Source organism: Enhydra lutris, unplaced genomic scaffold (genome assembly GCF_002288905.1).
Source record: "Enhydra lutris kenyoni isolate GAN:26980312 unplaced genomic scaffold, ASM228890v2 scaffoldscaffold35, whole genome shotgun sequence".
In the NCBI taxonomy this organism is placed as follows: domain Eukaryota; kingdom Metazoa; phylum Chordata; class Mammalia; order Carnivora; family Mustelidae; genus Enhydra; species Enhydra lutris.
The window spans coordinates 2136481-2151989 of record NW_019154119.1 but is presented as its reverse complement, the minus strand read 5'-3'; the positions used below and the strand labels follow the sequence as shown (position 1 = coordinate 2151989).

The 15509-nt window shown below is 55.3% G+C and overlaps 1 protein-coding gene across 1 annotated transcript in view; it reads left to right on the top strand.

Annotated features, from left to right (window-relative positions):
- The window catches only part of LOC111154200 (potassium two pore domain channel subfamily K member 3), a 35690-nt gene extending 20425 nt beyond the window's left edge, over positions 1-15265 (top strand). The window contains exon 2 of the mRNA XM_022513653.1: positions 14334-15265. Coding sequence (XP_022369361.1) covers positions 14334-15265 — 932 coding nt within the window. The remainder of the gene's footprint in view (positions 1-14333) is intronic.
- Positions 15266-15509: the final 244 nt, after the last annotated feature.

The window sequence follows — 15509 nt, the reverse complement described above, 5'->3', positions numbered from 1 at the left end:
GTAGCAGCTGGAGCTTAGCAAAGGCCCAGGGCCCCTTTGGGCCAGTGCGAGTAAAAGGGAACAGGGGTGCTTAGCCAGTGTGAAGGCCAGGAATCAGAAGCCCATGTCTCTCCCTCCCCCTCTCTCGGGCGACACCAGCCCTGTCTCTGCTGTGCCCAGTCACTCTGGCTTCTCTTCCCCTGCAACTCTGACTCGTGTGTGACTTTGACTTACAGTGGTCCCACCTAGGACCCAACTCTTTATAACCCTGTGGCTCAGCCCCCCCAAAACTGCCCAAACCCTCAGCCTGGCACCCCAGTCCCTAAGAGAGGTGACTGATTGGCTCAGCCCAGCTGAGAGCTTCGGTTGTGATGGATCAGGGGCGACCACGAGTCCAACCCACTGCAGTCTAGGCCAAGGTCACGTGGTAGAAAGGGGCTGCCTAGGTTCTTGACTAAGGTTGTTACGGGAAAGGGGCAGGCACTCCGGCCACGTCCACCAAAGACAGCCTCCCTCGGGGCCCTGTCCCCTTGCCCTCCAGCTGCCCCATCCTCATATCCTGCCCTGTCTAGCTCAGGGCCATCCTGAAGCATCCTAAGAGTCTACAAAGAGAACTCCAGAAGGCTGCTCCCTGGGACAGAAAGGACCAGCCTTTGGAGGGACACCACTTCCCTCCTCACATGGTTTGAACAACCACTGTCCTGCCCTGAAGAGCTTAAGTGACCTTAACATGACGGCCCACTGGACACCTTTTCCACGCTCTCCCAACAGCGCACGGTCCCAGGGACATCTGCCAGGGCCTGGACTCTGAAGGCCAAAAGATCTATGCTGAAGCCCAGCTTTGCCAACTCTGGGCATGTCCTCTTTAGCCTCCCTGAGGCTCGGTTTCCTCACCCAAATGGAGCTAATAATGCCTACTATGAAGGTCATGCATGACGAGACTGGAGATAGTTAATGCAAGGGCACTGGGGTACTTGACACTGTTGCCCTTAGCAGTAGGGGCACTAAGGGCAGACAAAGCAAGGGCTCCCTTGCTCTCCCCCCTCATCCTCTCCCTGCTCCCACCTGCCACCCCACAGCCAGTGGCACAGAGCGGGGGGCCAGGAGGCAAGTCTCCCCCCAGGGGCCCTGACCGCCTCATAGAAACCCGGTCCAGGGTCCAGCAACCCCCAGGCCAGCCAGCCCCCTCCCGGCTTTCTGTTGCAAACAGCCTTGACTAACCGAAGCTCTGCTCACAGAGGCGTCACTCTGCGTTAAGAGGTGGGTAAACACGCCAGGCGGCATCTGCCCGGAGAGGCAAGTGAGTGGCAGAGATGGATGCCACGCACAGAACTGATAGAAGGGATGCTCTTGGGCCAGAGCCGGAGGAATTCTCCTCAGAAGGCTCCAAGGAGGGAGAAGGTGGGGGGTGGGGGGTGGACACAGAAGCCAGCTTCACATCGGCATAGGGGAGGCGGTGAATGCTGAAGAAGGAAGGTCTTCACAATAATTCTGTAAATCTAGAATTGTTCTAAAATTAAAAGTTTACTTAAATAAAATAGTAAATGGTAGAAGCAGGAGGAGGAGGAGGAGGAGAAGGGAAAGAAGACAGAAGTAGAGGAGGAGGAGGAGGAGGAGGAGGAAGAGGAAGGGGACTGAAAAGAGAGTATGGCCTCTGACAGAAAACTTGGCCCCGTTTCTAGGGACAAGGAGGGCCAAGTGGTCCAGGCACCAGCCAGGTGTCCACACCATCCCACCCCACCTCCCCGCGAACAATACTCCCAGGTATCCAGAAACATCTCTGGAGGCCTTAGGGAACAGAACGTGCCACACTCCCAGCCACAGAAGCGTTGGCAAGACTGCTATGCCTTCCAACTCCCTTCTGGTTTCTGGGAGCCCACGGTCCCCCTGTCACAGAATGGTGCCTCTGGCGTATCCTGGGGAAAGTCTTTACTTAAGGGATGGTCTTCTCCCAGCTGCCCCTGGCTTGCTTCTCTTCCCAAAGGGTAAGACCGAGCCATCATCATCATCCCCACGTCCTCTCCTGGCGTGTAGCGGATTGCCTGGTGCAAGGAGGAGGTGCGTAAGAAGTATTTGCTCTATTGATTAATTCAGACGAGCTAAGAGGGAATGAAGCCATCTTCACCTCGCTGATTTTCCAGCTGATATTCTGGAGACCAGCCCGCTGCTGCAGCCTTCCTGGGTCCCCTGCTGCCCACTCAGCCTCCTCAGAGGCTGTGGCCCCTCTTCCAGGGCTGGCTCGGAACACCCCACTACCTCCTGCCCTCTGGCTCCAGCCTGGTGGGTGCCTTCTGGGGCACGCTGAGCTCAGGCTTCTTGGGAGAAGGGTCCAGATGGGAAGGAGGAGGAATGGGAACTGGAGAGGGCACTGGCTTGGACCCCAGTCCAGAAGGCCTGGAGGCACCGAGACATGGAAGGAAGAGAGCAGGAAGGCCTGGCTCTGCCATATAGCAGTGTGGCCTTGTCCCAGTCACCCAGCCACCCGGCTCGGTCTCCTCAGCTGGAAAACCCAGGCACCTGCCTTCCAGAATGCAGCACCGAATCAACTAACATTGGTTAGGCTGTGCAAGGCCATAGGCCTGAACGGGTACCCAGACTTGGCCACTCACCAGCTGTATGGTCTTAAATGAAGTTTTGCGAACTTTCTGTGCCTCCGTTTTCTCACCTGTAAAATGGAGGCAATACCGCTCTCAGTATGTTTTTGTGAAGATTAAATTAAATGATAAGCAGGAAGCCCTCGATATGGTGCCTGGCACACGAATGCTCAATAAATGTGGGCTTTGTTCTTTGTTATTTGCTACTGTGACTGCCACCACTAGCCATCACTACCGGCCCCACCGCCCGTATCCCTCCGCTGCTGTCCACCGGCCACTGAGCTCCCAAGAAGGACAAGACACCACCGCTGTCTTCAGGGTCCAGAGGGAGGCTGAGAGGACAACATGAGGAAAGGAGGAAGGGGAGGAGAGAAAAAGGAAAAGACAAGGAAGAAAAAAATAGGCGGCCAACACAGCAAATGAAGCAAAGACACGAGGCCTTGGGGACTCATCTCCAGGGCTAGATGAGGGTACAGTTAGGGGTCCCCCAGGGCTCGGCAATCAGTAAGGGGAACCTGGGGACCAAAAAGTCTCCCTGAACGCCCTGGCCCATCTTGGCCCTGGGGACACCCAGACAGAACACGTGGCTGTCTCCTCCCTGACTCCATGTGGCCTCCTGCACCAGGAGGCTGGGTGTGGGTGGAGGGCACAACTTGGTACCCAAACAGATGACCCCGGCTGTCCCACTGCCTCAACTGGGGGGCATTATTCAGAGCACTGCTGAGTTCCACCCCCTCCCAGGACCAGTGCAAGGGTCCTCACCCAATCCCCAGCATCTGCCCGGGGCCAGCTGAGACAGCTCTACAGACATGTGGGGTCCCAGCAGCTGTGCGTCTGCTGTGTGCCCAAAGGCTCAGGGCCATCGTTCTGGGGACCCAGCAGTGCTTTCTCCACTGTTCATGGGGCAGGGTACATGGCCCCTCCAGAGGTCCAGAATCCTAGAATATCACAGGGCCTCAAGAGTATCTCCAGCCTCCTTCGTTTCCCATAGAAGGGCCTCCAGGCCCAGAAAAAGGCAGTGACACAGCTAGAACCAGAGCCCAGGTCTTCTGACTCTCATTCTCATAGAATGGTCTAGGGACAGACAGCCTGGGGCAGTGGAAAGAAAACTACCTTTGAACAGAAAATATTCTTACTCTAGAATTTAGAGCATTACACGTATTAAGAACTCAAAAAGTCTGCTGGTTGAATGGATGAATGTTTGAGGCATGGTGAATGATGCATGAAGGGCTCCAGGAGGACTGATGAGTTCAGGTGGGTAGGATCAGGGAAGGCTTTACTGAGGGGGTGACTTTTGAGATGGGCTTTGATGGAAGAGTAGAAGCCCATCAGGAAGGAGAAGAGCATGAGTAGTGTCTACCAATGCAGAAATGCAGCTGTGACCTCCAAAAGACTGTGGACACCAATTCTGCATGCAAGTTTGGGCCCAGACCCTGCTCAAAACTCACCTCTCTCTTCCAGGCCTCTGCATGATGCATGGGACAAGGGGAGCTAGCAATTTAATAAATCCTAAAATTCAACTAGGTCAGAGAAGAAATAACCTAATCGAACATTCCATTTGCTAGGTATGAAAACTGAGGCTCAGAATGCTGGCACGCCTTCACGAAGGCCCTACAGCAGACTCAGGAAAACTAGGGCCCGTAATCTAAAATTTGGCCCACCACCTGTTTTATAGATAAAGTTTTATTGGAATACAGCCACACCCATTCATTTACATATTGTCTTTGGCTGCTGCCTCGATATCATGGCAAAGCTGAGTCGTTGCAAGAGGCCATATGGATGGACTAGGAAATCTAAAATATTTACTATCTATAAATATTTACAGAAAAAGTTTGCCAACTCCTGTCCTATAGCAAGGTAGTGGCAAGAGCTGGGATGGGAGCCAGGCCTCTGACTCCTGGTTCGGTGCTCTTTAATTCTGGGCACGCTTGCCCCTCGGGGCCCATGCTGTCCCCCTGTCTCGCTGCCTGCAGGCTGAGATTTCAGGCACCCAGGCTCTGGACAGGCTCAACTCCAGGACACATGGTATGGCCAACAGGGAACACCTGGGCTGGCCACAGTTACTCCCATGACACAGAAGGGTTTCTTGTTGGAAGCAGTTCAGCCCCTCTGGGGGGAGTCCGACAAGGAGATGCCAGCATGGACCTGCTTCTCCTCCATGGGCAAAACAGAAAGAGCCAGAGAGTGTGAAGTGTAGGACTCGCGCCAGCCAGATGCCCGAGTTAGAGACACAGCCTTTCAAGAAGCACACAGAGGACTGGCGTGTCCAGCCATCTGTTGAGATGGCCAAGTCCACTGTAAATTGCACCGTAGAATTACTTTCTCTGTGCCAGACTGTCCCTGGTGGATTCGTTTAATTAAAACCCCACCAGATCCAATCTGTTAGAAGTTCTGAGTTCACACATGTCCTGGCCAATTGGTCAGAAGGATGCAGACAGGCCACAGGCCCAGGCCACCGCCACCTGGTACAGCAACTGGCCTATGATAGAGCCCAGAAGCCCCAGGTCAGCGCACTTCCGAGGACAAGCGGGGGTTGCTGTCCTGCTGTGTGACCCTGCCCCTTGAGGGCCTCAGGCTCTCTTCCTCCTCCCTGTCTCCACACCCTTCTCCTCTCCGGCTCATTGGCTCATTGGCGATGCCTCCCCTCCTGAACTGACTCATTCAACAGGGAGTCATTAAAGGCCAGAAATACCAGCCAAGCACTCTGTGGGGTGTGGGGAAAAGGGTAGTAACAAAAGAGACAAAAATCCCTGCCCTGAAGGAGCTCCCAGTTGAAGTCCACAAAGGCAAGAACATCCCGCACACTGTGTATCTACTCTTTCCTCCCTCCCCTCTTCCTTCCCTCCCCTCCCCTCTCCCCTCCTTAACTCAGTTGAGGCCTGAGCACTTGACAATGGGACAGACGCTTCTTTGGCATGTCCCTCCCCTACTCAGGAGCTCTCAACAGCTCCTCAGCTCCTCGCTGCCGCATCAACTTAGGATTTGAACTCTAGCACCTACTGCTCAAAGCCCCTCGCAACTTAGCCCTTGCTCTCCTTACCGACCTACACTGCTCAAGTGAACTTCTCTGTTCCAAGAAATTCAGGGGTTTAGCCAAATTCATCACTCTCTACTGATAAAAGTGATAGATTTTTGTAGAAATTATACAATATATAAGCACAAATTAAAATGAATCACGATCCCATGATTCAAAGATAAACTCTCTGAGCCTTTTAGTATGTTTCTCTCCAGCTTCTCTTCCTCCGTGTGTGTAGATGCATTTGCTACATTTATCTGTTTAGCAGGACATTCCGTTATATGTACAGTGTTGGATCCTGCCATTCTTCCTGAACATTCTATGGTGGTTTTCTGTGTAATTACGACACTCCTGAAGAGTATATTTAGTGGCTGGACAATATTCCGCCACATAAATATACCTTAATATGTTTAGCCAAACCTTATTGGTGAACATTCGGACTGTTTACAATTTGTCACAGTGACAATGCGGCTATAAACATCCTTGTTCAGAAATCTTTGTTCTCATCTCTGGTTCTTTTCCCAGCCGAGATTCCTCGAAGTGGCACTGCAGGGTCACGGGGCAGACACATTGCTAAGGTTCTTGATGCGTATCATCTCAGGAAGCTGCCTTCCCTGAGAATCTATACCCGCGCCCCCCCCCACCCCACCCCCCCACCCCCGCTTTGTGCAAATGGCCACTAGCCTGAGACGGGTGTATTTTCTCCACCCCTACTGGGTCACGTGTCTTCTCACACTGTGTCTTTGCTTCAGCAGCTCCCCTCTGTCAAAACCCTGCATTTCCCATCCCTCTTTCAGAGCTCAGGGCAAAGGCCACCTCCTCCAGAAAGCCCCTCTAGATAGCCCAGCCCAAGTTCTCCACCTCTAGCCCTCCTTCAGCCCCTGTCTTAAATTCTTCCTAAGAGAATTCCCACTGAGGCCATGCATTTGAACAATGTGTGTGATGCTAATAGCCTCTTCTCTGGACAGGACATTGACGTTTCCAAGGTGCTTCCACTGAGATGTTTCATCTGATTCACTTCACATACAAAGCGTTTTGAGGTCAAGGATCAGGGTTTGATCACCTGGGTCTGCTTACCCTGACCCCATAGCCCACCTCATGTCTAGGCCAACCTCAAGCTAGCCCCTGACTTCATGGTGTTTGACAACAGCCTTCACTATTCCTTGGTCCACCAGAACAGATTTTAGGATGTTCCCCTCTGCAGTGAGGACTGACTGGGACGGAAGGCCCTGGATGCCAGTCCTGGCTCTGTTAGTGATGCGATGTCCTGGTCCCTGTCCCTCTCGGGGCCTCAGTCTACTCATCCATAAAATGAGTGGGTTGAACTACGTAGTCTTGCGCCCTCCAGTGCTGATCGGCCCTGCAGCCCCAAGCACCCAGAGCAGCTCTGGGGTGCCTCCGAGGGCCCCCATGCAAAGCCAGCCTCTGGGATAGGCTAGAGGGAGCTGGCCGGGGAGGCAGGCCTGGCTCCAGGCCAGGCTGTGTCTGCAAACACTGACCTTGGCTGCCGCAGGGATTTTCCATGACACCAGCACCCTCCCCCTTAGCTCCCCCTAATCCCACGTGGGCCTGGGGAGGGTGGGGGATGGGAGTGGTAGGGGCTATTGTACGCCAGGGGACCCTGAATCATAGCAGTGAGGTCCATGTGGATGGGGTAGAGCTAAAAGGGAGAGAGGAGAGAGCAGTGGGCCTCCACGGGCCAAACATGGTTGGGAAAGCAGGGGTAGGGAGAGCACCTGCCAGTGGAGAATGGGGAGAAGAGCCGAAAGAGGAGCTGGGAAGATGGGAAAGAGGCCTTGGAAAGGGGGCAGGATGGAGGGAGGGAGGGTTCTGGGCTGCCAAGCTGTCCTTCCTGGGAGCGCTAGCATGGAGGGGACAAACTCCAGACCCAGTTGTGCACACTGGTCCCTCCCCCCAACCCAGGTCTGTGAGGCCCTGGTGGTTTCTCAGGCCTTACTCAGGCCTTGGCCAGGTCTAGGGCAGGGGGATTCCTTCTGGTGCCCTGAAGCTGACCTCACTTTGCAGGGGCCTGAGGCCACAAGAAGGACAGGAGGTGTGAGTCACTAAAGGCCTTCCTGCCAAGGCCACCTCCCCCCCCCACCGCCCCGCTGGGTGTCTAAGGGGAGGCTCCTCTCCCGAACTCTGTACCCCAGACTTCAAAGCCTTCTGAACGGCATTTTCCGGCAGTGGATCCCATGAGGCCTTGCACTGGACGCTGAGGGGACTTGCCGGCCCCCTGGGAGCTCAGAGCCCTGCAGACTTTCTCTTTAGACCTGAGAACAAAAAGGCGGGTGCTGAGGCCAGGCGGGGGGAGCAGAGTCTCCAGCACTAGGAAAGACCCCGGAGGGTTCTGGGAATGGTGTTGTCAGAGCTGGACCATGAGGTTGGAGGAGAAGGCCTGCTTCTCCTCCCCTTCTCCCCCAAGCCTGGCAGCCTCCTCCCTTCTTCCAAGGGCCTGGGCGATCCTGCCAGCTTCCTTCCGCCTCATCTCCTTTAACACACCAATTAGACTCCCCTGGAGCCTCCTGTCCCACTTCCTGGCTCCACACTGAAGCCATCTCCAGACCAAGGGGGCGGCGGCTCCCTGTCTGCCTCAGGCCCCTGAGGAGGCGGGGTGCTCAGTGGGCCTTTCTGAGGGAACCCAGGGGCTCAGTCCTGAATGCCTTCTGCAGGCCCCGCAGGAGAGCCCAGCTACCCTCTGGGGGCACCTGTGTCTTGCAGCTGGTCCCCTGGAGCTGCCTGTGTCTTCCTCAAACCAACCCTCCCACTTCTCTCCGGCTGCCCCACCAGGCCCAGGCAGCTCCAAGGGCAGACCCCCTCCCCGTGTTCACCTTTGCACAAGCCCGGCTTGGCCCCGAGTTCACAGTCTTTGGGTGCCTCGGGCCACAGGTCTGATCCATCTTCCCTCAGGGCAAACATTAGCCTGGCTGGTGCCCGTATTTACATTAGATAACTAGGTCTACGGGGAACCAGGAAACGGGATGCAGCCAAGCATTGCCAAGGACTGTGTGTTTCTAATCTACAGAAGGGGTGGGCCGGTCAGAGATGGGACATCTGAGACTCTGAAAGTCAGAGACCTAGAGAGAAGACCTTAGAGATCTTGATGCTACAGACAAGCGGTTCCCAAACCGTGTTCTAGGAACACGTGTCCAGCTACATGCACTGTAAAGAAAGCGCTCAAAGGTCAAATAAGTGGGAAACCTTAGCCCATTCCCCCAACTCTGACCCACCTCGTGCCTTAGCCCGAGTGTGGCTCTGATAGAGTCAACACTTAAATCCAATGAAGACAAATCTCTTAAATTCAGCGTTCCTCCCATTTAATTTGAACCCAGCAACCCTCCTCTCGTCCAACAGTTAGGAGCAGTCCATGGAACCGGTGTTCCAGGAAATCAACTTTGGGAAACACAAATCAGACTGTGGGTGCCGAAAGGAACTTTAAAGACCATCTCATCTTGATGTTCCCCCAAAATATTCATACTCATAATTAATATTCATGGATGCTAATGCCCTAAGCATCCTAAGTCTGCCAACACCTCAAATGCCCACAGCAACTCTGTGAGGTCTGTGGGTCATGGTTCCCAGCTTACAAAGAGGAGACCAAGGCCCTAGAAGATGAGCTACTCGCCTGCTGTGTGGTCACGTGCATCCCTAAACTGCCGAGATCCCCTGAAGAAAATAGAAATAATCTATTTTCAGTACTTTAAAAGCATAAGGGTAACTTAATTCAGTCTCCAGATTCAGTTAGCCCATGCTAATCAAAAGTTCTGATTGGCAGGGCTGCTCTTAATTCATTTTCATGGGGAAAGAATGAATTCTTGCTTTCACAATTATCTATCCAGTGCCTGTTCTGTTCTATGCAGCAGCTACGTGGCACTGATCAACACCTCGTTCTTCATAAATAACGTCTCTCAAAATGTAGATTCTACAAATGGGTGGGTTAATAGAAAGAAATCACAGAAGGGCATCCACAGCAGAGAAAACAATGGGAACCTTTTATCTTTGCCCTATCCTGCATGTCACAGAGGAGGGAGATTGAGGCCCAGGGAGGGTAAAGGACTTGCTCAAGACACAAAACTGGTTATGGCCAGGGTCAGGTCAGATGCCCAGATCTCCTGCCTCCGTAGCCCTGTGCTTTTTTTCTCTGCCCAAGGCTGTGGCCAGAGTTCTAGCTTTGTAGCCGACTAGGCCAGGGGTAAGAGGTCAGGCACTCAGACTAGGGGGTACGGGAAGTCAGTGGGGAATGGCCAGCTGAACCCAGTCCAGCAAAGGCCATCACCAAGGATTCAGGCTAGCTATTTGTGCTTTGACTAGAAGGAAATTGGCCACCGAGAGAGAAAAATCCATTAAGGGGCAGGGGCTGGGCCCCTAACCCTCTGCATCTCCCCAGAAGACAGCTTTGGCCAGTTTCTGAGCTCCTTGGTGATATCAGGAGGAAAACAGAGAAACTATGGCCCAGAGCTTCCTGCCCACCTCTCATTTTCCTGTTGCCCCAAATATCCATAATTCGTATTTATGTCTGACCACATAATTAATTAATACGACTAACCACCTGTCTTCCCCAGGTGAATTCTATGCCTCCGGCCAGGTTCCAGAACCATCTCTTAGCTGAGTTGCTTGCAAGTAGGTGCTGCTCGGCCCTTGTTGAATGAACAAGTCAACCTTGGTCACACTGAGCCACAGGGCAGAGGACAGAGCTTTGGGTTTGGAACCGAGGACCCTCGGGTATAGTCTCACTCTGCCATTCACTGGGTGTGTGACCTGGAGCAGCTCACTTTCCCTCTCTGGGCCTCTATGTCCTCATCTATACAACAGAAGGAGTGGGTCATAGGATCACGAAGCACTTTCCTGGCTCTAAGATCCCATATATCTGAGGATTCAGGGAGGGTGGCTGGGGGATGAGGGAAAAGGGACAGCCCAGGCCAGAGCTCTGAGAGGCAGTGGCTAGAGTCTTGTGGTTGGGCCATGAGTTCTGGCTGGTCAGTCCATCAGGTCCTGGGAGGGAGGGTTCTCAGGAACTCAGCCCCAGAACAGGGTGACACACAAGGACAGACAGAGCTCCTCGCCCAAAGCCTCACAGAGCTGGACAGCAAGGAGAAGGTGGAGACCACCTTTGACCCCTCTCTCGTAAACCCACGCCCAATGTGGGCAAGGCCCAGGCAGGCGGCGGGTCTGCTGGCAGGCAGATAGGCCTTGCCAAACTCCCAGTTACTTCCCAGAAGTTCCTTGGCCCCCTGGGACTGGCTTTACCCCAGCTGGCACCCCTCCCAGCTGGGCGCCCACGTCAGCAGGTCCTCACAGCTCCCTTGCCCTTTCACCCAGTGACAAGGGAACAGCTGAAGGGACGAGAGCGCACTGACGCTGGGCCAGGTACTTGCAGACGCATCTGGTCTCCCGGGCACCGCACTCCTGTTGCTGCTGTGTCACTTCCGGCTCGGGGCAGTGCCCAAGGATGAGGCTCCAAGGGGAGGGCTCTCCTCTCGGGGCCTCAGTTTCCCATCCTGGTCACCCTTCCTGCGTGATGGATGGGCTCTGAGGCTCCAGAATGAGTGATGAGTCAGAAAGTCTTAGAGGCCTTGGCCAACTCACAAGGCCTCTCCAGCCTTTTTCAGCTATAAAACAGAGATAGTCATAATAATGGCCTTGTGGAAGTTTTTCAGCATTAAAGTTTAAAATGTATCTGAAGGATAAGACCTTAAGCCTCAATCTGTGGTAGGGAGGGAGGATGGGCCTGGGGTGGGGGAGCCTCTGACCTCAAGGGTGAGGCACATCCAGCCTGGGGCCACCCTGGACAGGACAGCAGGTAGAGCTGTCGGATCGAACTCCGGCTGGATAAGACCCTTTGGGTAAGCCTGGCTGTGCTACTGCTTTGAACACCACCAGGGGGCAGGCAGGGGAAGGAGGAGGTGTCTCTTCCAGCTGGGAGCTGGGGAAAACACAGGGGCACTCAGGATGGGAGCCAGCAGAGGCAGGGAGGTCTCCGTGTGCAGACAGGCCCAGGGGAAGAAGGTGGCCTCATGTCTGCTGGGACAGGGGCAGCGCTCAGTCCAGGTCCCCTCTGCAGCTGGGGGACCTTGTGGTTAGCTGGCAGCTGTGGTGCACCAGGCCTGCAGACGCTGGGTTTCCCTAAAGGACGGCAGCTCCAAGAGAAGTCAGAGACTACCTCAGAGGGCGAGGTGGTGGTGACGGCGAGAGGGGGTCCTTCTCCTCTGTGTCACTGACCCCACAGAGGCAACCCTACCCCCAGACCACACTCTCAGGTGGCCTTTTCCTATGAAATCCCGTCACCACTGCTTCAACACAAACCCCGCAGTTTCTGAAATACCTGCCGCTCCGGTCTCCCCTTGCCCCCCTCCAACGGCGCTGTTGCCAGGCACCCAGGCTGGGTATAACAGCAGTACCTCAAACCACTCCCTGTCCCCCGGAGTGCAGACAAGGCAAAAGAGGTCCAGAGAGGGAAATGGATTTGGCCAAGTTCACACAGGCAGTATGGGGTTAAGCCAGGGCTGGGCCTGAGCTACCCAGTCCCCATCGGGACCCATCCACAGTGCTGCACCCTCCCCCACACCCAGGGCAGTGCCGGCCCCAGGGGACAGGAAAGGACAGAATGAGAAGCAGCTCTGGCTCAGGGCCTGCCCAGCTGTCGAGGTGAGTTGTGGTCTGGCTGCCGTGGCCGGGCTGGCGGGCACAATCTGTTCTCACCCTGCTGGGACGTAGACAGGCCAGGCATGGCAGCTCAATGGCTCAGCTCTCCAGGCCCCTGGCACAGAATGACACAGTCAACCAGCTCGGTGGCCTGGTAGGGAGCAGGGGAGCCCATTCTAAGTACAAACCACAGCCTCACACACTCCAGGCAGCTATCCCCAGGTCTCCCTGAGGTTGAGGATTCAAATGGCCTTGGGCTGTTAGAGATGTCAACTTGACCAGAACGGAGCTGCCCCCCAGCCTGGAAAAGAAAGGGAAATCTGCCACTTCATTCATTGCTAATCATCGTGAGCCATTACTGAGCATTTGATATGTACCAGACTCCAGGCTTAGTGCATTATACACATTATCTCATTTATTTCTCCCGAAAAGCCCTGGGAGGCAGGTTCTACTTATTAGCCCCATTTTACACATGTGGAAACTAAGGCTCACAGAGGTTTTTAAAAAACAAAACAAAACCAAAAATAGTCCATGGCAGAGTCAGGAGTTGAATTCAGATCAGACATCAAAGCACAGGGTATCCTACCTTGCTATCCACATATTTTGGGCATACTCCATGGGCGTGGCGGGCAATGGGAGGGGAAGCTTGCGAGAAGCATGACAAGGTACAGCCGTGCCCACCCTGCCACCCCAAGCCAGTGTTTAGTTGGGGGACATATGTAGTTGGGGGACCTAAGGGACAGAGCAGGGACGGTGGTAATATTGGCCCTGGGGTTCAAAGCTGAACATTCTCAGTGCCACTCAAAGCAGAGAAGATCCCTTCCAGTGATGAATCCTGGACAGCTGCATGGAAAAAGCATTTGGTTACATTTTTTATAAGGCTTCGAGAGGAGGAAGAATTGGAAATCCTGCCAACCAGGATTATTTTATTATAATAATCCTATTAATAAAAGTAATAAATATCTTAACAGCCCAGTGAAAAAAGCAAGTCCAGGACCAGCAGACCTTATTTTACAAATGAGGAAACATGCTCAGAGAGGCTGAGTAATTAGCCCCAGGTCACACAGCTACTAATGACAGGGCCAGAACTTGTGCCTAGGGCTTCTGAGTTCCCATCTAGTGTCTTTCCCCTCCAGGTCTCCAGACACAACTCCTGACTTAAGGCCATTTGATGGTTGGCTCAGAGAGAGGCTTTGTTTCTGCCTGGCTCCGGGCTCAGTGAGGGCTTTGGGCAGTGAGGAGGAGACAGGGGGTTGTTTTGTCTGGCTGGTGACAGTACCACCTGGAAGGACAGGCAAGGCCCCTGCTTTAACAAGGGCAATGTCACCTCTCCATGAGGACAGACCCTACTTCAGGGCCAGGCCCAGAGGATGAACCCAGGGCTCCAGACTGGGGGCTGATGAGGACCCTGGAGCATCATTAATCCAGCTAGTAGAGAGGCAATGTCCCCTTTGACCCCCAACATGGGTCGACCAGATGCCTCATGGAGACTGGAAGGCCCCAGTTGCCAGCTACCCCTCATAAGCTTTGGCTGGAAGCAGGGAAGTGATTAAGGAGCCATCCATGCTTCAGTTTCCCTCCCTCCACACTGAATCACAGGATATCCTACCTGCATCCTCTACAGTCAAGGAAACTGAGGCCCTGAGAGGACAAGGAACAGGTCAAAAGCCCACAGACACTGAACTAGAACCCACGTTTCCCAAATGACCTGCCGGCACCCTTCACACTCTCCCTGCTGCCTCCCTCAGCTCTATGTGTCATCTCCTTCTCTAGATTTAGAAAAGCTAGATCTTTGAAGCCAAACAGACTCTAGTTCAAAAATGGGCTGCTCTACTTCCAAAGGCTGTGACCTTGGAAAAGTCACTTAACCCTGCCTGTTTCCTCCTTCCTTCCTACCTACCCTACGAGTAAACCAAGAGCATACCAGGTCAAGGATGCCACCTAAGTGTGTGCTGTCTTCTCTCCTGCTGGAAGGAGAGGACCGAATCTGCAAAGCAGGGGATGTGGAGGGCAGAGATAGGGGGAGTGGGGGAGGGCAGGCTTTCTGGAAGAGCAGCTCCGCAGCGCAGTGCTTTCTCTCCTCTTCCCTTACCCTCCCCCAGGCTATGGCCACGCGGCGCCCAGCACCGATGGCGGCAAGGTGTTCTGCATGTTCTACGCACTGCTGGGCATCCCGCTCACGCTCGTCATGTTCCAGAGCCTGGGCGAGCGCATCAACACCTTCGTGAAGTACCTGCTGCACCGCGCCAAGAGGGGGCTGGGCATGCGGCGCGCCGACGTGTCCATGGCCAACATGGTGCTCATCGGCTTCTTCTCGTGCATCAGCACGCTGTGCATCGGCGCCGCCGCCTTCTCCTACTACGAGCACTGGACCTTCTTCCAGGCCTACTACTACTGCTTCATCACGCTCACCACCATCGGCTTCGGCGACTACGTGGCGCTGCAGAAGGACCAGGCGCTGCAGACGCAGCCGCAGTACGTGGCCTTCAGCTTCGTGTACATCCTCACGGGCCTCACGGTCATCGGCGCCTTCCTCAACCTCGTGGTGCTGCGCTTCATGACCATGAACGCCGAGGACGAGAAGCGCGACGCCGAGCACCGCGCGCTGCTCACGCGCAACGGGCAGGCGGGCGGGGGCGGCGGGGGCGGCGGGGGCGGGGGCGCGGGCGGCAGCGCGCACACTACGGACACCGCCTCATCCACGGCCGCGGCCGGCGGCGGCAGCGGCGGCGGCTTCCGCAACGTGTACGCCGAGGTGCTGCACTTCCAGTCCATGTGCTCGTGCCTCTGGTACAAGAGCCGTGAGAAGCTGCAGTACTCCATCCCCATGATCATCCCGCGGGACCTCTCCACGTCTGACACGTGCGTCGAGCAGAGCCACTCGTCGCCCGGAGGGGGCGGCCGCTACAGCGACACGCCCTCACACCGCTGCCTGTGCAGCGGGGCGCAGCGCTCGGCCATCAGCTCCGTGTCCACGGGCCTGCACAGCCTGTCCACCTTCCGCGGCCTCATGAAGCGCAGGAGCTCCGTGTGAACGCCCCCGCGGGGGCCTGGAGCACCTGGGAGTGGCGGGGGGCGGGGGTCGAGGAGCAACCGGGGTCCGGGAGGAGGCCCCATGGGGTTCCCCCCACCCCCCCCCCCCCCCCCCCCCCCCCCCCCCCCCCCGGCATCCCCATCTCCAACTGTGCCTGCTCGCGCACCAGCTGGCAGGAGCCCGGGCTCTGAGGATGTCTCGGGACATCCGCGCCCCGCAAATTCCAAGAAATGTGAAAGGTGGG